Source organism: Festucalex cinctus, chromosome 2 (genome assembly GCF_051991245.1).
Source record: "Festucalex cinctus isolate MCC-2025b chromosome 2, RoL_Fcin_1.0, whole genome shotgun sequence".
NCBI classification, from domain to species: Eukaryota; Metazoa; Chordata; class Actinopteri; order Syngnathiformes; family Syngnathidae; genus Festucalex; species Festucalex cinctus.
In genome coordinates, this window is record NC_135412.1 from 31118182 (window position 1) to 31140322 (window position 22141).

Below are 22141 nucleotides of genomic sequence, written 5' to 3' on the forward strand. Positions count from 1 at the left end.
CATGCGGCCGCAAATCCGATGACACGACTACAAAGTCGATCATCGAACTGCGGCCTAGGGTGTCCTGGTGCCAAGTGCACATATGGACACCCTTATGCTTGAACATGGTGTTCGTTATGGACAAACCGTGACGAGCACAGAAGTCCAATAACAGAACACCGCTCGGGTTCCGATCAGGGGGGCCGTTCCTCCCAATCACGCCCCTCCAGGTCTCACTGTCATTCCCCACGTGAGCGTTGAAGTCCCCCAGCAGGACGAGGGAGTCCCCAGAGGGAGCGCTCTCCAGCACACCCTCCACGGACTCCAAGAGGGGTGGGTACTCTGAGCTGCTGTTTGGTGCATATGCACAAACAACAGTCAGGACCCGTCCCCCCACCCGAAGGCGGAGGGAGGCTACCCTCTCGTCCACCGGGGTAAACCCCAACGTACAGGCGCCGAGCCGGGGGGCAATAAGTATGCCCACACCTGCTCTGCGCCTCACACCGTGGGCAACTCCAGAGTGGAAGAGAGTCCAACCCCTCTCAAGAGGACTGGTACCAGAGCCCAAGCCGTGTGTGGAGGCGAGTCCGACTATGTCTAGTCGGAACTTCTCGGCCTCGCACACCAGCTCGGGCTCCTTCCCTGCCAGAGATGACATTCCATGTCCCAAGAGCCAGCTTCTGTAGCCGGGGGTCGGTCCGCCAAGGTCTCCTCCCTTGGCCGCCACCCAGCCCACACTGCACCCGACCCCTTTGGCCCCTCCCACCGGTGGTGAGCCCGTGGGAAGAGGGACCCACGTTGCCCCTTCGGGCTGTGCCCGGCCGGGCCCCATGGGTGCAGGCCCGGCCACCAGGCGCTCGCCAGCGAGCCCCGCCTCCAGGCCTGGCTCCAGAGGGGGGCCCCGGTGACCCGCGTCCGGGCGAGGGAAACGCGTCTCCAAAATTTTTTATCATCATAGGGGTCTTCTGAGCCGTTCTTAGTCTGGCCCCTCACCTAGGACCTGTTTGCCATGGGTGACCCTGCCAGGGGCATAAAGCCCCAGATAACATAGCTCCTAGGATCATTGCGACACGCAAACCCCTCCACCACGTTAAGGTGCCGGCTCACGGAGGGGAGTATACTTGTCAATTGTATTTTTTAGAGCGGTGCTAAATGGGGGCGAATCTGAGCATGCTCCACTGTAAATATCAAACTTGGAAACAACTTTACTGATGCCCAACCACCGGTAGATGACATCATTGCCCCATTTTATAGGAAATAAACACAGTTTCAGAGTCCATGGGAGAAATGGCTGTATTTTGGCAAACCTACATTTTTCTGCTGTCAATTATAAAAGAACGGGACGGGACAAAAAGTAGGGAGTCTATTCTGTTATTTGGTAGATTCGGTTTATATATAATTATTGAATGTAATATCACGTGAGTATTGGAAATGTAAAAATTTTCTATAATGACTGGCAGTGAATGAGTTAATTATCTTTTTTTTGGCGCTTGACTTAACATTGATTTGTTCTTTGAAGCATATGGATAAGGGATGCATGGATGTGTGTATAGTGTGTGGTTGCACTAGGATTATTTGATGTTAAATCTTGAGAAGCAAACATCAATCACACATACACCACTCCAGTGAACTGTATAAGGGCAATTTATGAGTCACTTTAAATGTTAAAACTTGAGAAGTGTTTATGAATATAAATATGTAATTACCACATAAATGGTAAGTGCCTCAAATTTGTCTTAAAATCACTGATCACTCTCCTCCAGTCAACAAAAGGATAGTGTGACCCGTGTTTGTAATTACTATTTATTTTCTTTTATTTTTGTAACAGTCTGAAAACAATCATGCTTTACATGTATTAGCCAACATTCATTCCAATCAAGGCTGAGACAGTATGCAAACACTTATAATCAGAGAGGGTGACTATGTACAGGGTTTATATGCATAGAAAAAAAAAAATCAAATAGCGATTACATAATTTCAAATTTCATCATCATATGGCAGCTGCAGTAATTATTCCAAATGATGATGTGTGCACTGCAGGCTTCATAAAATGAAACTATTGTAAACATAATTTGTCAATGTGTTATCCAACATCTCTTTAAATTTATATACATATCTGTACTGTATATTAATGATAGCTTATATGCTGTGCTTTGATTTACTTTGTCATCCTCATACTATAATATTCAGCAGTTTTATATTATGACATTTTCTTGCTGCAGAAAAAAACGTATTCATATTTTTAGATGCATTACAAAATGATTATCATAATCCATATTTACTTGCGCAATACCCAGTGTGTGTTGACAAAACTGCCTGCTGTAAAAATAAGACTTCGCTCGCATTTTTTTTATTCTCGCTTTAATATTTGTATACTGTAATTAGATAACTGGGACCTTGATTATGTGTATTTAACACATTACAACATGCTTGATACAAATTATGCAACATGCACACAACATTCATAATCACCATAGCCTTTACAGAAATAAAAAAAATAATTAATTACAATCAATGTAGTTTATTTTCCCAGTGCTGATTTAGAAAAATGTGCTAATAATAACGTGAATTTATGTTCACATCCAGAAAATGTGACAATAAGGTTGCATCAAGACATTATAGATATGTTTCTTTTCTTGGAAGAATGACAACTATGGCTGTAAAAGAATACGCTTCTATGAGCCTTATACAAAATGTCTATGACCAATTCATTGATGAGGCTGTTAATGGTGCTACATAACAGCAAGTGTGGGGACTGTACAAAACAGCTTTTAACCCCTTCCCATGGTAACAATGCTAACAAACAGCCCCTTTGAAACACATTGAATTTACGGTAAAGCAAATAGGTCTGAATTAAGGACACGTGCAGTTTAAAGAAAAGGTCTTGGGTGAAGCTGTGCATGGCGAAGCTATACTAACGCTTTAAGTTTGTCTCCACGAGACTTTCAACGGGGACTAAGGAGAGCAACAGGCCTCGCCTGCATCGGTTCTATGTCTGAACAACGAGAGACTAAGTCAATATATCATCGGGAGATGAGGACACAAACATAAGGGAGAGAAAAGCAATCAGTGAAGGCCTTGGGAACAGAAGGAAAAGAGGGAAGGCGAGATCACTGTTTGGCTATATCCCCTTTCTTCAGGATGATCTGTCGTTGCCAAGGGGCAAGCTTGGTCTCGTCGTAACCCAGGATCCTGAGTCGTTCCAGCTCGGTCTTCTCTTCGACCTCCTTGGCCTGTTTGGCCTCCTCCTCTGCTTTCCTAAATGCGTTCAAAAGGACAAAGATTAATTTGTTTTAAAAACATATTGTTTACTTTACTTATACATACTATTATCCTATTTCTAGCAACACAACAGTGACAAACATACATACATTAATGTAAACTCGATTGCTGAATCTGCCATTCTTGACGTCTGGTATGTGTACATTAGTGCTACGCGGGCTCCCTCTAGTGGTACGTTAAAGCCTGAATGTAATGTTCAAAATCTGCACAGATTTAAGTGATTCAAACTATTTTTTTTTTTAATCCCAATGCAAGTGTCACTTCAAAATTGGCACCTATAGTTTTGCCCAGGTTTGACTGGCATTGAAAGATTATGCTTTTTGGGGCAGCTTGCACTATTAGTGTATTACTGTCCTGCTGTGTCTAATATTTTGACCCTCCAATTAGAGAATGGGGCACAGTTTAACCCCTCAATCATTAACATGAAGGTAAATTAATACGTTGGACAAGTGGTCAGTATCCTAAATTTTCACCCAGAACTAGCAGTTGGATGGCGAAAGCGTCACACTGCGTTGATTGGCTGGCCGAATGACGTCATCACGCAAATTTTGAAAAGACGCTTATAAAGTTTTAAATTTGACGGATATTGAGGAGATATAGTTGTCACCAGTATGAATATCGTGTTTTTTAGGACGTATCGAACGTGGTATCACTTTCCTCAGTATAAAGACTTTGTTGGCCAAACATTAGTGCACTTGACTTTGGCCTGTTGCCAACTTCTGTGTTTTATTCACATTCCTGTTCTAAAGGATATCATGTATGTGTCTAAGGATCAAGTAGTTACTTTTTGCGTTCTAATGATCACAAGTGTGGCGCATAAATTTCCTCAATCGGTCCCACTGAGTCAGGTATATAAAAATGGAAATGGCACCACCAAGCCGCCTAAACTGAAACGGCAATTAAATGGAGACAATATTCATATACAGTAGTGTATACAGATTTTGCACATTATATCAAATTGCAGCTATATTTTGAAATGGCAAAATCATGTAAATGTTTTATTTTATAGGGCTAGCATTCCGAATTGTGTGTATTAATTACTAGTTGGCCAAAGCACTTACAGTTGAGCCTTACAGGCAATCTGAAGAGCTGTCAATGTGTATGTATAGAAGAAGATTTTTTTTTCTTACCTCTTTTGTTCCCTGTCACATCAGGAGGGCATAAGCACAAGAGGAATGGGTGTAAATATCACAAAGAATTTACATGGTACAACTAGTAGGCTATACATTCTGTTTTATGAAAAGCACCTTTAAGAGTCAATTACATACCACATTGTTTGACACAATTCTTCCCTATTTATAGAGCTACTAATTATCAAGTTATTATGATTAAATAGTTTGCAACAAAGCTTCGTTAGTCACCTCTCTTCATTCATTTTCTTTTTTGCCATCATGTCTCTTCTCCAGGCGGGCATCGATGCCAGGCGTGCTGCCTCCTCATCAGCCTGACAAATGACAGGCAGACAGAATAACAAATATTGTGTGAGTACATCCTTGCATCGTCCACCTGCATGCGTGCAGTTTTACTTCGCCCATTCAATCAATGTTGTCTTTTTCGGGAGGACACTTGAGTCGTTTCAGACTTGCTCTAATGAATGACGGGATAGAGGGATGAGTATTTCAATATCTTTGGGCATGTGTCAAGATCAATTATTTTTTTTTCTTTTTAACAGAATGGGATAATCTCACTCTTAAGGTCCTGAAGTCTTATTTCAGTGTCAGTGTCCAGTAGGCTAGAAGAGCGATTCTCAAAGTGTAGTCTGAATACCACTAGTGGTGCACAAGCCCTCTCGTGGTATGCGAAAGAATCACTGATTACAAATGCAATTTTTAATATTTAAAACACGAAATACAATCAAACCTAATAATGAGCTTGTAACTATGCTTACATCCTGTTTACACTTAAAAAAAAAAAATCCAGTATAGTAAAATTATTACTTTAAGTGCAGATTAGCTGTATTTAACTAGATTACAAAACATTTCCATATAAATAGGATTTTTATTTCACTTTACTTTAACTGAATATATATGTACATTTTTCAATGATTTTGAGTTTTTTATTTTTATTTTTTTTTATTTCCATCTTTTTAATAAAAAAAGGACATTCATTTTATATTGACTGCACAGCAAATGCAAACAAATTGACTGATTCAGTTACTAGTTTGGGCATTAACATGTCAGAAAAATAGTTAAAATTGTTGATAATTGTTTTCCCAAGTTAAGGCCGATGTTTGCAAATGTCTTATTTTTTATTAAACATATAATCAGTCTGCTTTTGTGGACGATAAGCGAAATTAGAGAATATTTACTGTTGAGAGATTGAAATTCCGACGATTTGGACAATTTAAAGTAAAACAAAGTCTCAACAGTTGACCATTATCAAAATAGTTAATAATCATTAATTGTCAATTTGTTTATTGTTTTTCATTATCAAAATAGTTAATCATTGTCATTTTATTGATTATTTATTTATTTAGACCTATACAGTTATTACTGTAAGAAGATACAGTAGGTGATGCATAATAGTACCTGAAGGTGTATCACTCCATACATTGCAGGTTTGTCAATTCCTTTAATTCATGGTCAAATGTTCATTTGAGGATATTTTACAAATTCATTCCAATGATCACAGCTGAAGCCAATAATTTGTGCAACATTGACAGCCAACCATAAAAGAGTTAAAAAAAAATAAAAAAAAAATAAAAATAATAATAATAAAAAAAACCTGGCTTGGTGATCGGTCTGAATCAGTTGCGGTTAAGAGTTGCTCACCACATCACTTTTATGCGAATAAAAAGTTAGGTTTTTGTATTTAGCCACATGAATTGTATAATTTCAAAGCACCTTTATTCGTTTTTAGTGTTTTGTTGAATACTATTGCTTGAACTGTAGTGTGAATGGGCTTGACATCACACCACTGAATCTTCATGTATCAACCTGAAACCACAAAACACTCCAGCATCCAATCGCAGCTCACTCTTGTGAAATCCATTCATCAATATTTTGATGCTGTGATGGGCAGTGGAGCCAAGTCTTCACATCACTCAACTCAAAACATGCACCATTATCCTGAAGAAATGCCAAAACACCAGCAGAATTCAAACTAGATCTCAGGCAAGGTCATGCACGAAACAAATATAAGCTTTTGGGAAAATATCACTCCTGAACAATAACTGTTAGAATTACTGGACAGACTGTTATTTGTAAGGAAACATCTGACAGCTTTTCTCTGACCTATTACCTTTGGCTTCAGGAGCTTTACTTAAACTATGATGGACTATATAACTCAGGGGGGAAACATTGCCAACAAGTGGGCATAAGACTAGCATGGAAGCAGAGCAAAGGACTTCAGGCAGCTGAGGATTCAGAAACAATGCAGATTTGGCAACATTCCTACTTGACAGGCAAGTTTTGCACCAGTCTTTGATTTTTAATGTTATAGACATAGTAGCACTCCATTGCTTTAAGTCATGCTACGTAGTAGCCGTGGCTAACATCAGCTTATGTGTACATATATTTTTTTTTTAAACTTTTTTTGTTTTTTTGTTTTTTTTAATTGTGTATTGAGCATTGGGTCTAAAATCAACATACAAATTGAATCCTAACTTTGAAAAGGATTAGATAGGTCAGTGGTTCTCAACCTCGGTCCTCAAGTACCCCTATCCAGCCTGTTCCATGTCTGTGTCCAAATTCATAAGGCTGGGTCCTCCGAAGGCCGAATTTGTTGGCTGCAAGACGTGACGTCTTGCATGTTGTCGAGTCCCGGCGCGACTCGACAACACGCACACGCATACACACGAATGGAGTGTCAGTCATTGCAGTACCGACAAGCAACATTGACAATCCATTCATATGTAAGTCCGTGCGTGCTGTCAAGTCGCACCGGGAGTGACGTCATGCAGCCGACAAATTCGGCCTTTGGAGGACCTAGCCTTGTGAATTTGGACACAAGCTATGCCTCCCACAGTAACACAGGTGTTTTAAACGATTAACCAATCAGCAAACTTGCATGAAGCCTGATAACGATCCTTAGGTGTGTTGGCTGAGAGAGACATGGAAAGCAGGCTGGATATGGGCACTCGAGGACCGGAGCTGAGAATCAGTGACGTTGAGTAAAGGTAGGGAAACATTTCTGATTCAGCTGGAAAAGTGCCACGTCATGCATGAACACAAACATCATGGTCACAAAAACCCACTTCTAAAGGCGCTACTTCCCATTTGTGCTGTTGGTTATTCTAAGGTAAAACACGGCAGTTAAAATTTCTGCTATCCAGTTCAACAGTTACAACACAAATGGGGTAGCAAAAATGTGACAAGAAGGGCAATTGTCGTGCCTACCTTGCATTTGCGTTCTTCCTCCTCTTGGACTTTGACATGAAGCTTTCGCACCATCATCTGCCTCTTCCATTTGGGGATAGGTTTCCCCTGCTCGTCGTGCGTGGGTACGAGCGCCTCCACATCGGCAAGGCTCGACTTTCTCCCCGGCTGCGTTCCTGCCGGGCCAGCAACGCTGCACCCATTGGTTGCGGAATTGGAGTGCAGCTGCTTGAAACTTGCGGATGCTGACATGGTCGTGAAGGTTCCCGAGCTGGGTGGACTTGGAGTGGGACTCGGCGTCGTGGGTTGGGGTGAGACCGACGTATTGGACCCAAATGGGGATGATGTCTTGGGTGGTGGCGGGCTACAAAGGCGAGTCTCTGGTGGAGAAACTGTGTTTCCCTGGAGAAATACAAAACCACAATGGAATTCAAATGTAGGGGTGGGAATCTCTGACATGAGGCCGATTCGATATGTATCTCGATACACAGGTTGCGATTCGATTGAAAAACGATATCTTTCAGAACAGAACGGTTCGATGCGGTTCAATTAAGTTTGAGAATGATTCAATTTTCAATTCGATATGATTCATTTCAATATTCAAAACTTATAGTGACGTGTTGCTTGGAGACGTTAATCTTAAAACACCACAAATTTTTACAGTATCTTCAAACGTGTTAAAAAAACAACAACAAAAACGTCTTCTATATTTGTATATATTGAATCAATTATTTAAATAGTCCGCAACAAAGGGCTGGGCGTATGACTGAAAAACGCATCAGTTTAAATATTTATTAGTCGTTATTGACAGTTATAATTGTTTTTTTTTTCTATTCAAAATAAGGATCAGAAAAACAAAAGGCTGATAATTTAATTTGAAATATAAATATTTAACCTTTAAACAGGCACCAACACAATTAAACAGAATATGTGCACAGTGTGAAGTATTTCAGAAACATAAATTTAAGACATGAAATAAACCTACCGTCCAGCCAAAAGAAATATGAAGCCACCTTATGGAACAAGAAATCTATCAAGCACATTTTAACCACTTAATATATCCAAAAATATTGCCAAAAGTGCCCTTCCCTTTTTATCAACAATTATTGTTTTTCTTTTGCCGTCACATTAATTTTTGGTTAATGTATGACATCTTTTTTTTTTTTTTTTTTTAATCTGAAACACGATGATGACCATGGAATCACAACTGTTCATGTTTTTTTTGTGTTTTTTTGGGGGGATGTCGTTCATTTGGAGTTTGATGACGTAATTGCGGGCACGTCTCAGTTCTCCTATCTGCTGCTTATGCTAGTTGTGTACATTGACAGGGAGCCACAAACTGAGAAATGAGATACCTGCAGTGTGCTTTTAGCTTAGCTGGTGTGTTGGCTGTGGGACATACCTGTGTAGTTTGAATTCATGCATTGGATCGTCACGGGAGTTATTCTTTTGGGTCGCGCGCAGTACCAACGTTGGGACATACAAGTGCACCGAGAGGACTCGATAGCCATGGGAAATACCGAGATGTACGGCAGGGCTTCTGCTACTGTCTTTTTTTGTATTTTTTTATTTAATTATTTTTTTTTAACCACTCACTCACACAATCTTACATCCTATAAGCTTTACATGGCCTCCTAGGCGGGGAAGCGAACCCACGCCAACCGGCACCAAAGGCATTCTGCTACTGTTTATTATTATTATTGTTATTATTATTATTATTATTTTATTTTTATTATTTTTATTATTTTTTATTATTATTTTTTTTCCACTCACTCACTCACTCACTCACTCACTCAATCTTACATCCTGTAAGATTTACATGGCCTCCTGGGCGGGGAAGCGAACCCACCCCAACCGGCACCAAAGGCAAGTGACGGTTGACAAGTCTGCTACCGATACGGTCGTTTAGCTCCCCTTGACGAACGATAGTTCGGTCGAATCGTTTTTTTGTCCCACCCCTATTCAAATGGGTTGTGTTACGATATTATTGTAAAGCTACTATGTCCTTTATTCTGTTTGATGATGATGTATCAGCCAATCCTAATTCGTCTAGTCTTATACAAATATATTTCATGGATCTTATACAAATGTACTTTACGATCAAAGCAAGCTTTTAGAATGGTTTAAACACTGCCACATTACTTGGCCATCATTTAGTGTGCTCAGTAGTAAACTTCATGTGATTTCTTTATTGTTGTAATCCCTTCATAATACTAATTCTGTCAAGCAAAAAAAAACAAAAAAAAACCAGTTTAATATGTGCAATATGGTCACTTGTATAACCTATGATGTTGCGCAGGGTTCAATTCTGGGGCGTGTACCGTTTTCATTATATTTGCTACCCCTGGGTTCCATCTTAAAAAAAAAACAGCGGTGCTCGTTTTAACGTGCCCTTTGGTAGTTGATTGATGGGAGCCGGAGTCACGGTCCTAACTGTGATTTGCAATGCCAAGATGAGCAATTCCAGCACAAATAGCTATCTATACTCAACAAAAATATAACCGCAACACTTTTGTTTTTGCTCCGATTTTTTATGAGATGAATTCATAGATCTAAAACTTCTTCCACAGAAACAACATCACTTCTCTCAAATATTGTTCATAAGCCATAAATCCAGTCTTAAATCTGTGATAATGAGCACTTCTGAAGCATCTTGAGGTGCACCTCTGAGGTGGGATGGATTATCTTGGCAAAGGAGAAGTGCTCACTGTCACAGATTTAGACTGGTTTGTGAACAATATTTAGGAGAAATTGTGATATGTATTGTGGATGTGGAAGAAGTTTTAGATCTATTAAGTTCATATCGTAAAAAAATGGGAGTAAAAACAAGTGTTGCCTTTATATATTTGTGGAGTGTTGCCAAACTAAAGGAACACTTCCTTAATCTGCATAGAGATGGGGAATACAAGAACACAACGCAGGTTTTATTTTTCAATAAAGAAGAGTTCAGTGAATGCGCATAGGAAACAGGAAACTGGAAATAGTATTTCCAACAACGTTTTTAAAAAACACTGGTGTAGATATTGTGCAGTTATCTCAGGTGTGCCACAGGAATTGGTCCTTTGCCTCCCAGTTTTGTATTTAAATGCTCCTTTTGATTATTTCTGAAGATGCAATTTTAATGATCTTTGTTATGCTAGCTTTTGTATGCCTCTGCAGCCAAATGAACCCTTTTATTTGATCAACTTTATGTTGTCATAGAGGATTGTGCATTGCCTAAGCCTTGAGTTACTGAATGACACTTTTGTTAGCACATCAAGGTCCCTTAGCAGACTGTCAGCACATTGCACTTTCTTCGATTCAAGCTTTACTGGATGTGATACAACTAAATGTTGGATTAAATACTGTTTTGACAGGCCTTCCAACTATACAGTTAACCATTCATCCATCCATTTTCTGAACCGCTTATTCCTCAAATACTGTTTTTTTTATTTTAATAAAACCATATTGATATACTGCACATTATGCTAATTAATGCATTCTTTATAATTCCAAGTCATGAGGCCAAATGTGATGCAACTGTGGATACTGTGGACTTACGTTGTTGCCTGTTGGTCCACTGTTGGAAAATACAGTGGTGTGGCCTTTACTCTGAGGTGTCGGCTTCAGCCTCTTTCCAGCTTTGATTTCTGCCAGCAATTCTGAGTTATCGCTGGTGGGGGACATCATGTTGAAAGATTTTGTGCCTGAAAACAACAACGATGCAGAATAGTGAAGCTGGTTAGAAATTAAGATGGAATACAGGGAAAGACAAAGAACAGCATGGCTGAGATAGAGACTCTTAAGGGCTAGGTATCAATATTTCTTAAATTCAATTTAAATTAAGTTTAATTTGATTCTTGTCTTAAAGTCTCTATTTAGTCACGATCAGTGTTTTGTTCTGTTTTCCTGGTGCGTCTCCCTTGTCTCATCAAGCATTGTCCTGCCCACCTACCTGTGTTTGCCTGCCCTTCCTCGTGTGCCTATCAATCCGTGCCCTCAGCTACTTGTGTCTTGCCCAAGTGTGTCTCGTTATGTCATGTGTTGTGTGTGTATAGTCTCTCTCTCCCCTCTGCCTGTGTCGATTCATTGTCATTTCCCCCGTGGTTCACCTTGCTTGTTTTTTTTTCCGCCCACATTGTTTTGTTGCCCAGCTCGCACCTTGTTTTCTCATTTTTGTTTTATTAAACATTTGAACGTCACCTCTGCCTCCATGCTCAGTACACTTTAGATATGCAGTATAGATAATGAATGAATGAGTAACCAAATTCATATGCACCCCCCAGCAAATGATTATCACTTCAATAGGATCACATATGTTCATCACAGACAATACAACTAAAGTACAACAGAAGTTTATGTTTCCTTTTAAGCTTTAACCATCGAAACATGCATATTTTAGTGTGACACTATAAGTCCAAAACAAACAATAGTCAATGGACCCCTCACCTTATTCAGTGAATAACCTAAAAAAAATTGAATGTCCTCGGTCGTCTCTAATTGGTGCGTGGAAATAAAATAGTCCTCCTGTAAAACTGTTCCCTGTTGAGGTCACCACAATGGTCGAACTAGCCACAAAAGCTATAGCTTAGGAGGGGGCGTTACAGAGAGTTGAGTGTAAATGTTCGCATAAATTTGTAAAATGTTATTCGATTAAATTCGCGAATATATTGACTTTATTTTGAATTCCCCTAACCCGAATGTTGTTTCGCTGGGCGGAAGTTACACAGCGCGCGCCGTTCAGTACGGAAGTAGAGACGAGAGCGGGAGGAAAGACGAGCGAGAACAATGCGATCGACAAGAATAATTAAAATTGCAGTAAAAACATTCTACAACTGGTCAAGGGCGCACACGGTAAATAAGTTCTGTATTTGAAGAGCATTATATTAAACGCCTGTAATTTGAAACGCTAATTTGTTGAGTAAAAGTTAATTCGTTTATACACTGTTTTTAAGCTAGCCAGCTCAAATTTAGCTATTGACACATTAGCACATTATGTATCTGCTGTAAACACAAGGTTTGCACTCCAAAAGATTTTGTCTTTATTTTATAAAAGAGATTTAATTTCATATTTGGTTAATACTGACAGTATTTGCTATCATTGTGCCCATAATAGGAATGTATATGTTGCTAAATATTTTGCATCAAATGTAAATTTGGCTGTTGTAACAGCATGTATCTTTATTACGTTTTGTACTTTATGGCAATTATTGACATAATTTTTTATTTTATTCCTTTTAGTTCTCATGGTGTGGTGTGGTGTTCAGTGTCTGTGTGTCTAAAACTGTTTGGAAGAATAAAACACACAAAACATCAGTATGAAGCGTGGATGATTGACCAGGGTGTAGCTAGTATCTACACTGAGACTTGAATTGTTGGGACACAAATAGTCTAATAATTAGGGGTGTGTTCAAAATATCGAGACATAGATATTTATTGATGTTAATAAAAACGGTACCGTACCGATATTGTAGTTCTGAGTATCAATACTCCTCCTTGACGCTCGGTTGGGCAGCGCAGCCAGCGACTCACATGAGAAGGGAGCGCCTCAATGAGGAAAGTTATTATAGAGTTGCCGACAGTTCCCGATTGTCCATATTTTGTTTCGGAAATCAATTAACGTTGCAATGTTCTGGTTGTAATATGAGTACAGAAGCCGCTATCTTCTGGAATCAGATTCGTGTAGCTGCGGTGACGTAATTTGCCACAATTCATTCATGAGCAGTCAAGCGAGCGGACGCTACATTTTCAAAAACCACTTTTTCAAGACAGGGTACCCCCCAGAGCAGAACAAGGGAGGCTCACCAGACGTTTATCCGACAAAAAGGTGGGTCGGGGCGGCCTCCTTGGCCAGACCGCTCGCTCACAGCTCAGTTCCTCTTTTTGATAGAGGCTGAAAGACGGCGAGGGCACTTGGCCACGTTAGGCGAAAGCTAACATCTTACTAACCCGGATCAATGCTCTTCACATCAGCGGTGAGGAATAATGGCAGAGTGGCACAAAATGTTATTGGAAAGTAGCGTCGTGAACTCCGATTGGTATGTTGTGTGCGCGAGGAGGAGGAGACACCGCGGCAAGTGAGGTCTATATATGTGTGTGTAGCGGGTACGCGCTAGTTTACAGCGATCAATAATTTTATTCCACGACAAAATGTCACACTGTAAATTGGTTGCTGCTGAAACTTGAATAAACCCCCAGTTGAATAAGCAATATGATGCCCGGTTCCTTCGGTTGTACTTTACATGGCCGAGACGAGAGCTGCGTGTTCACAGCGACCCAAACTAAAACACTCGAAAAAGTTAACAGTGAAGCGTCATCTCCAGATTATTGCGTCCAGCAATGTGCAGAAACGCCAACTTTATTCATCATAGAATAAACACGACACTGTACTGTATGCTTCTGTATGCTTGTGGTTATTCATTCATCCAGCTCATGTTGTTTCATTTCTCTGTGTAGTAATTAGGGCTGGGCGATATGGCCAAAAAAGAAAATCTCGATTTTTTGCAGTCATTCAGGACGATTACGATTTTAATCGATTTTAACCTAATACATCCAACAAATGTTTATTTAAAGGTTTCCTTTATTCAAAAAATAATTCCTGTGCAAAATGTTCAGACACCAGTAATGTATACTGATTCTAGATTCATTTTAACATACACTTAACATTCATAGTTTGTGCTTAAATGCCACAATTAAGTAGTTGGTAGCTATTGTAAACAAACTCGATTTCACGATTTCACAAATTTCCAACGATTCGATATTTTTTAAATGACGATGTATCAAATTAATTCGATTTATTGCCCAGCCCTAGTAGTAATACATGTTGAAAATGTGGTGTAGCTAAATGGTGAGTAATATTTTTAACTCATTCACTGCCTTTGACAAGTATACTTGTCCATCCATCCATCCATCTTCTTCCGCTTATCCGGGGTCGGGTCGCGGGGGCAGCAGCTTCAGGAGGGAAACCCAGACTTCCCTCTCCCCAGCCACTTCAACCAGCTCCTCCGGTGGGATCCCAAGGCGTTCCCAGGCCAGCCGAGAGACATAGTCTCTCCAGCGTTTCCTGGGTCGCCCCCGGGGCCTCCCACCGGTGGGACATGCCCGGAACACCTCCCCAGGGAGGCGTCCAGGAGGCATCCGAACCAGATGCCCGAGCCACCTCAGCTGGCTCCTCTCAACGCGGAGGAGCAGCGGCTCGACTCTGAGTCCCTCCCGGATGACCGAGCTTCTCACCCTATCTCTAAGGGAGAGCCCGGACACCCTGCGGAGGAAACTCATTTCGGCCGCTTGTATCCGGGATCTCGTTCTTTCGGTCACGACCCACAGCTCGTGACCATAGGTGAGGGTTGGAATGTAGATCGACCGGTAAATCGAGAGCTTTGCCTTTTGGCTCAGCTTTCTTCACCACGACGGACCGATACAGAGTCCGCATCACTGCAGACGTTGCACCGATCCGCCTGTCGATCTCCCGCTCCATCCTACCCTCACTCGTGAACAAGACCCCAAGATACTTGAACTCCTCCACTTGGGGCAGGATCTCATCCCCGACCTGAAGACGACACTCCACCCTTTTCCGACTGAGGACCATGGTCTCGGATTTGGAGGTGCTGATCCTCATCCCAGCCGCTTCACACTCGGCTGCGAACCGCTCCAGTGAGAGCTGAAGGTCCCGGCCTGATGAAGCCAACAGCACCACATCATCTGCAAAGAGCAGAGATGCAATGCTGAGGCCACCAAACCGGAACCCCTCCACTCCTCGGCTGCGCCTAGAAATTCTGTCCATAAAAGTTATGAACAGAATCGGTGACAAAGGGCAACCTTGGCGGAGTCCAACCCTCACCGGAAACGAATCCGACTTACTGCCGGCAATGCGGACCAAACTCTGGCAACGGTCGTACAGGGACCGAACAGCCCGTAACAAGGGGCCCGGCACCCCGTACTCCCGAAGCACCCCCCACAGAACTCCCCGAGGGACACGGTCGAACGCCTTCTCCAGATCCACAAAACACATGTGGACTGGTTGAGCGAACTCCCACGCACCCTCGAGGATCCTGCGGAGGGTGTAGAGCTGGTCCACTGTTCCACGGCCAGGACGAAAACCACACTGCTCCTCCTGGATCCAAGATTCGACCTCCCGACGGACCCTCCTCTCCAGCACCCCTGAATAGACCTTACCAGGGAGGCTGAGGAGTGTGATCCCTCTGTAGTTGGAACACACCCTCCGGTCCCCCTTCTTAAAAAGGGGGACCACCACCCCGGCCTGCCAATCCAGAGGCACTGTCCCCGATGTCCACGCGATGTTGTAGAGGCGTGTCAACCACGACAGCCCCACAACATCCAGAGTCTTTAGGAACTCCGGGCGGATCTCATCCACCCCCCGGGCCCTGCCACCGAGGAGCTTTCCAACCACCTCAGTGACTTCGACCCCAGAGATAGGAGAGCCCACCCCAGAGTCCCCAGACTCTGCTTCCTCAAAAGGAGACGTGTTGGTGGAATTGAGGAGGTCTTCGAAGTATTCCCCCCCACCGCTTCACGACGTCCCGAGTCGAGGTCAGCAGCACCCCATCGCCACTATACACAGTGTTAATGGTGCACTGCTTTCCTCTCCTGAGATGCCGGATGGTGGACCAGAATTTCCTCGAAGCCGTCCGGAAGTCGTTTTCCATGGCCTCACCGAACTCCTCCCATGTCCGAGTTTTTGCCTCAGCAACCGCCGAAGCCGCGTTCCGCTTGGCCATCCGGTACCTGTCAGCTGCCTCCGGAGTCCGACAGGCCAAAAAGGCCCGATAGGACTCCTTCTTCAGCTTGACGGCATCCTTTACCGCTGGTGTCCACCAGCGGGTTCGAAGATTGCCGCCGCGACGCACCGACCACCTTACGGCCACAGCTCCGATCGGCCGCCTCAACAATGGAGGCGCGGAACATGGTCCATTCGGACTCAATATCCCCCACCTCCCCCGAGACAAGGGAGAAGCTCTGCCGGAGGTGGGCATTGAAACTCTTTCTGACAGGGGATTCCGCCAGACGTTCCCAGCAAACCCTCACAATACGTTTGGGTCTGCCAGGTCGGACCGGCATCTTCCCCCACCATCGGAGCCAACACACCACCAGGTGGTGATCAGTTGACAGCTCCGCCCCTCTCTTCACCCGAGTGTCCAAAACATGCGGCCGCAAATCCGATGACACGACTACAAAGTCGATCATCGAACTGCGGCCTAGGGTGTCCTGGTGCCAAGTGCACATATGGACACCCTTATGCTTGAACATGGTGTTCGTTATGGACAAACCGTGACGAGCACAGAAGTCCAATAACAGAACACCGCTCGGGTTCCGATCAGGGGGGCCGTTCCTCCCAATCACGCCCCTCCAGGTCTCACTGTCATTCCCCACGTGAGCGTTGAAGTCCCCCAGCAGGACGAGGGAGTCCCCAGAGGGAGCGCTCTCCAGCACACCCTCCACGGACTCCAAGAGGGGTGGGTACTCTGAGCTGCTGTTTGGTGCATATGCACAAACAACAGTCAGGACCCGTCCCCCCACCCGAAGGCGGAGGGAGGCTACCCTCTCGTCCACCGGGGTAAACCCCAACGTACAGGCGCCGAGCCGGGGGGCAATAAGTATGCCCACACCTGCTCTGCGCCTCACACCGTGGGCAACTCCAGAGTGGAAGAGAGTCCAACCCCTCTCAAGAGGACTGGTACCAGAGCCCAAGCCGTGTGTGGAGGCGAGTCCGACTATGTCTAGTCGGAACTTCTCGGCCTCGCACACCAGCTCGGGCTCCTTCCCTGCCAGAGATGACATTCCATGTCCCAAGAGCCAGCTTCTGTAGCCGGGGGTCGGTCCGCCAAGGTCTCCTCCCTTGGCCGCCACCCAGCCCACACTGCACCCGACCCCTTTGGCCCCTCCCACCGGTGGTGAGCCCGTGGGAAGAGGGACCCACGTTGCCCCTTCGGGCTGTGCCCGGCCGGGCCCCATGGGTGCAGGCCCGGCCACCAGGCGCTCGCCAGCGAGCCCCGCCTCCAGGCCTGGCTCCAGAGGGGGGCCCCGGTGACCCGCGTCCGGGCGAGGGAAACGCGTCTCCAAAATTTTTTATCATCATAGGGGTCTTCTGAGCCGTTCTTAGTCTGGCCCCTCACCTAGGACCTGTTTGCCATGGGTGACCCTGCCAGGGGCATAAAGCCCCAGATAACATAGCTCCTAGGATCATTGCGACACGCAAACCCCTCCACCACGTTAAGGTGCCGGCTCACGGAGGGGAGTATACTTGTCAATTGTATTTTTTAGAGCGGTGCTAAATGGGGGCGAATCTGAGCATGCTCCACTGTAAATATCAAACTTGGAAACAACTTTACTGATGCCCAACCACCGGTAGATGACATCATTGCCCCATTTTATAGGAAATAAACACAGTTTCAGAGTCCATGGGAGAAATGGCTGTATTTTGGCAAACCTACATTTTTCTGCTGTCAATTATAAAAGAACGGGACGGGACAAAAAGTAGGGAGTCTATTCTGTTATTTGGTAGATTCGGTTTATATATAATTATTGAATGTAATATCACGTGAGTATTGGAAATGTAAAAATTTTCTATAATGACTGGCAGTGAATGAGTTAATTATCTTTTTTTTGGCGCTTGACTTAACATTGATTTGTTCTTTGAAGCATATGGATAAGGGATGCATGGATGTGTGTATAGTGTGTGGTTGCACTAGGATTATTTGATGTTAAATCTTGAGAAGCAAACATCAATCACACATACACCACTCCAGTGAACTGTATAAGGGCAATTTATGAGTCACTTTAAATGTTAAAACTTGAGAAGTGTTTATGAATATAAATATGTAATTACCACATAAATGGTAAGTGCCTCAAATTTGTCTTAAAATCACTGATCACTCTCCTCCAGTCAACAAAAGGATAGTGTGACCCGTGTTTGTAATTACTATTTATTTTCTTTTATTTTTGTAACAGTCTGAAAACAATCATGCTTTACATGTATTAGCCAACATTCATTCCAATCAAGGCTGAGACAGTATGCAAACACTTATAATCAGAGAGGGTGACTATGTACAGGGTTTATATGCATAGAAAAAAAAAAATCAAATAGCGATTACATAATTTCAAATTTCATCATCATATGGCAGCTGCAGTAATTATTCCAAATGATGATGTGTGCACTGCAGGCTTCATAAAATGAAACTATTGTAAACATAATTTGTCAATGTGTTATCCAACATCTCTTTAAATTTATATACATATCTGTACTGTATATTAATGATAGCTTATATGCTGTGCTTTGATTTACTTTGTCATCCTCATACTATAATATTCAGCAGTTTTATATTATGACATTTTCTTGCTGCAGAAAAAAACGTATTCATATTTTTAGATGCATTACAAAATGATTATCATAATCCATATTTACTTGCGCAATACCCAGTGTGTGTTGACAAAACTGCCTGCTGTAAAAATAAGACTTCGCTCGCATTTTTTTTATTCTCGCTTTAATATTTGTATACTGTAATTAGATAACTGGGACCTTGATTATGTGTATTTAACACATTACAACATGCTTGATACAAATTATGCAACATGCACACAACATTCATAATCACCATAGCCTTTACAGAAATAAAAAAAATAATTAATTACAATCAATGTAGTTTATTTTCCCAGTGCTGATTTAGAAAAATGTGCTAATAATAACGTGAATTTATGTTCACATCCAGAAAATGTGACAATAAGGTTGCATCAAGACATTATAGATATGTTTCTTTTCTTGGAAGAATGACAACTATGGCTGTAAAAGAATACGCTTCTATGAGCCTTATACAAAATGTCTATGACCAATTCATTGATGAGGCTGTTAATGGTGCTACATAACAGCAAGTGTGGGGACTGTACAAAACAGCTTTTAACCCCTTCCCATGGTAACAATGCTAACAAACAGCCCCTTTGAAACACATTGAATTTACGGTAAAGCAAATAGGTCTGAATTAAGGACACGTGCAGTTTAAAGAAAAGGTCTTGGGTGAAGCTGTGCATGGCGAAGCTATACTAACGCTTTAAGTTTGTCTCCACGAGACTTTCAACGGGGACTAAGGAGAGCAACAGGCCTCGCCTGCATCGGTTCTATGTCTGAACAACGAGAGACTAAGTCAATATATCATCGGGAGATGAGGACACAAACATAAGGGAGAGAAAAGCAATCAGTGAAGGCCTTGGGAACAGAAGGAAAAGAGGGAAGGCGAGATCACTGTTTGGCTATATCCCCTTTCTTCAGGATGATCTGTCGTTGCCAAGGGGCAAGCTTGGTCTCGTCGTAACCCAGGATCCTGAGTCGTTCCAGCTCGGTCTTCTCTTCGACCTCCTTGGCCTGTTTGGCCTCCTCCTCTGCTTTCCTAAATGCGTTCAAAAGGACAAAGATTAATTTGTTTTAAAAACATATTGTTTACTTTACTTATACATACTATTATCCTATTTCTAGCAACACAACAGTGACAAACATACATACATTAATGTAAACTCGATTGTAGAGATAGACCGATATGCTTTTTTCAGGGCCGATACCGATTCCGATTATCGGTAGTCAAGGAGGCAGATAACCGATATTTGAAGCCGATATTCATTTGCAGTAAAAGTTAAAATGTTGGCACCAAATTTTTGAATAATGCAAACCCTAACAGTTCTTTACAATGGATTCTCACACTGCACTTTTCATTTTACATCCTTCTATCTGCAATAAGACGTTGGTGGCGGGGGGAGTTAAATGTGGGGGCCAATGTGACATTACCTTTTATAGCATTTGGGATACTTGTAGTTTTATTCTATAAATGTTATATTTTTATATTTTGAAGTAATAGGAGGAACCCTGTCATTCAAAATGTGCATCAGCTGTGGCATTACTTATTACTACAGCAAAAATAAATAAAAAAATTCCATGAGAAAAACTATTCATCCCTGAACACCATACAGTTCTTGTAGACCTTATTATGATTATTGTTATTGTTACCATATAGACAGTTTTGATAAGCTGAGGATCTTAAATCGAGAACAGCAATATCATGCTACTCCTCTCTACAAGAGAACTGTCAAAAGACACTTCATCATGTAGTTTACTGCCACTTAGGATGCCCCAATCAACGCAGAAAAAGGTCGAGTAAAATAACTTGGTTATAATAATAGTAAGAATAACTTGGTTAAACAGACATTGTTGCGGTGGACCGCTGCCAGTTTCTGCTGTTTAATGTGTTTTACACTTATAGACACGTGTGTGTATATGGGCACACTATTCTCTCACTACTGTACTGTACTGTATCACTTAATGGCACAGATGTACTTGTCTAAATAATAACTGGGCTGCAACATTGCTAATTCACATTAACAAGCACTATCTTAGCTGTCCACATGAATAGTTACTAACACACGAGAAAGTTATACAACACACCAAACATGAGCTCATTATTCAAAGTATGATGCACGTAACGAAATTACATCACTGAACATTAATTGCAGCCGTGTACGGCCGTAGATGTTACATATTAGTGGCATCCATTGAGAGGATAATGTCCCAAATGACGGCAGACATGACGTGAAAAGAGAGACAAAACGAGCAAATAAGCACACTATACTTTAGTGCACTTCTCTACTAATGCCAAACATACGGAAGAGAACACGTTCGTGTAGTTAAACGGTGTTTGAGACACTTAATTAGTTACGGAGCGGACTTTAACGAGGTGCACAACGAGCTGTCAATCAAATCGACGTCGAAGCTTAAGGCACACAATGGCAAACCAGTGCGACAAATAAACACAATATAAAGTAACTAAACGCTATTTAGTGTCACTGTGGCATCTCACTGCATAATAACCGCTATGCAACAAGTAGTGGACGTGACCACAGAATGCAATGTGTGCGTCACGAGAGGTAAATATAATGACGTTACTCTACTCTTAACATGGAACTAGACAATATAATAATGACAACTGTTAATATTTGGAACCTTTCTAACAAACATTATTTACTTAATTAAGTGAAAATGTGTGTGATTCCCTCCCCGAGTAGTTCAAGTAGCGAATTAGCTACTGGGTGTTAGCCTCCATGCTAAGCTGAACACACCACTGTTAGCTAGCGGGGATTCAATGCAAGGCAATGCAGCTCCATTCATATAGTGCATTTAATACACAACATAATTCAATGTGTTTAGCTTATCATGGTGAAACGATCGGCGGAGTCTCTTCTCTTTTAACTTACCTTCGAAGCATGTGTCTCGCGTTGTGTCCGTGGGTGCGTGTGTGACCGGCTACTGTGATACACGGCATACACTACTGATTGGTTCTGGCTCTTGCACGGCTAACCAATCAAATGCTGCTATGGGCGTTACATTGCTGGAGTTGGACTCCATAACAGACAGAGACGCTCTGGGCTGCATTCGAAGCGAAAAGACGGAGTTTTAAATGGATCGCTCATATCGGCCGTCAGATTAATAAAACAGACCGATACCGATATGTACCAATATGTCAAATATCGGCCCCGATTATCGGCCCGACCGATTATCGGTCTATCTCTACTCGATTGCTGAATCTGCC

General features: G+C 42.4%; 2 protein-coding genes across 8 annotated transcripts in view; both read right to left on the reverse strand.

Moving 5' to 3' along the window:
* Positions 1-2321: 2321 nt before the first annotated feature.
* Positions 2322-12413, reverse strand: LOC144014550 (espin-like). 4 transcript variants are annotated; one of them, XM_077514562.1, is made up of 6 exons: positions 12006-12413; positions 11118-11263; positions 7599-7979; positions 4623-4705; positions 4392-4412; positions 2322-3237 (listed from the first exon to the last, which is right to left on the reverse strand). In XM_077514562.1, exons 2-6 carry the CDS (start codon positions 11244-11246, stop codon positions 3090-3092), a joined length of 762 nt encoding a protein of 253 aa, XP_077370688.1. In that variant the 5' UTR covers positions 11247-11263; positions 12006-12413; the 3' UTR covers positions 2322-3089. The 4 variants fall into 4 exon arrangements, with proteins under 4 accessions (XP_077370688.1, XP_077370689.1, XP_077370687.1 ...); XM_077514563.1 differs by lacking the exon at positions 12006-12413 and adding an exon at positions 11512-11675 and having other exon boundaries at positions 4392-4403; XM_077514561.1 differs by lacking the exon at positions 12006-12413 and adding an exon at positions 11512-11675.
* A 6625-nt stretch (positions 12414-19038) lies between these two features.
* The window catches only part of espn (espin), a 46565-nt gene continuing 43462 nt past the window's right edge, over positions 19039-22141 (reverse strand). For all 4 annotated transcript variants that reach the window (XM_077514552.1, XM_077514551.1, XM_077514549.1 and 1 more), the window contains one exon: positions 19039-19954. In XM_077514552.1, coding sequence (XP_077370678.1) covers positions 19807-19954 — 148 coding nt within the window. In that variant the 3' untranslated portion in view covers positions 19039-19806. The remainder of the gene's footprint in view (positions 19955-22141) is intronic.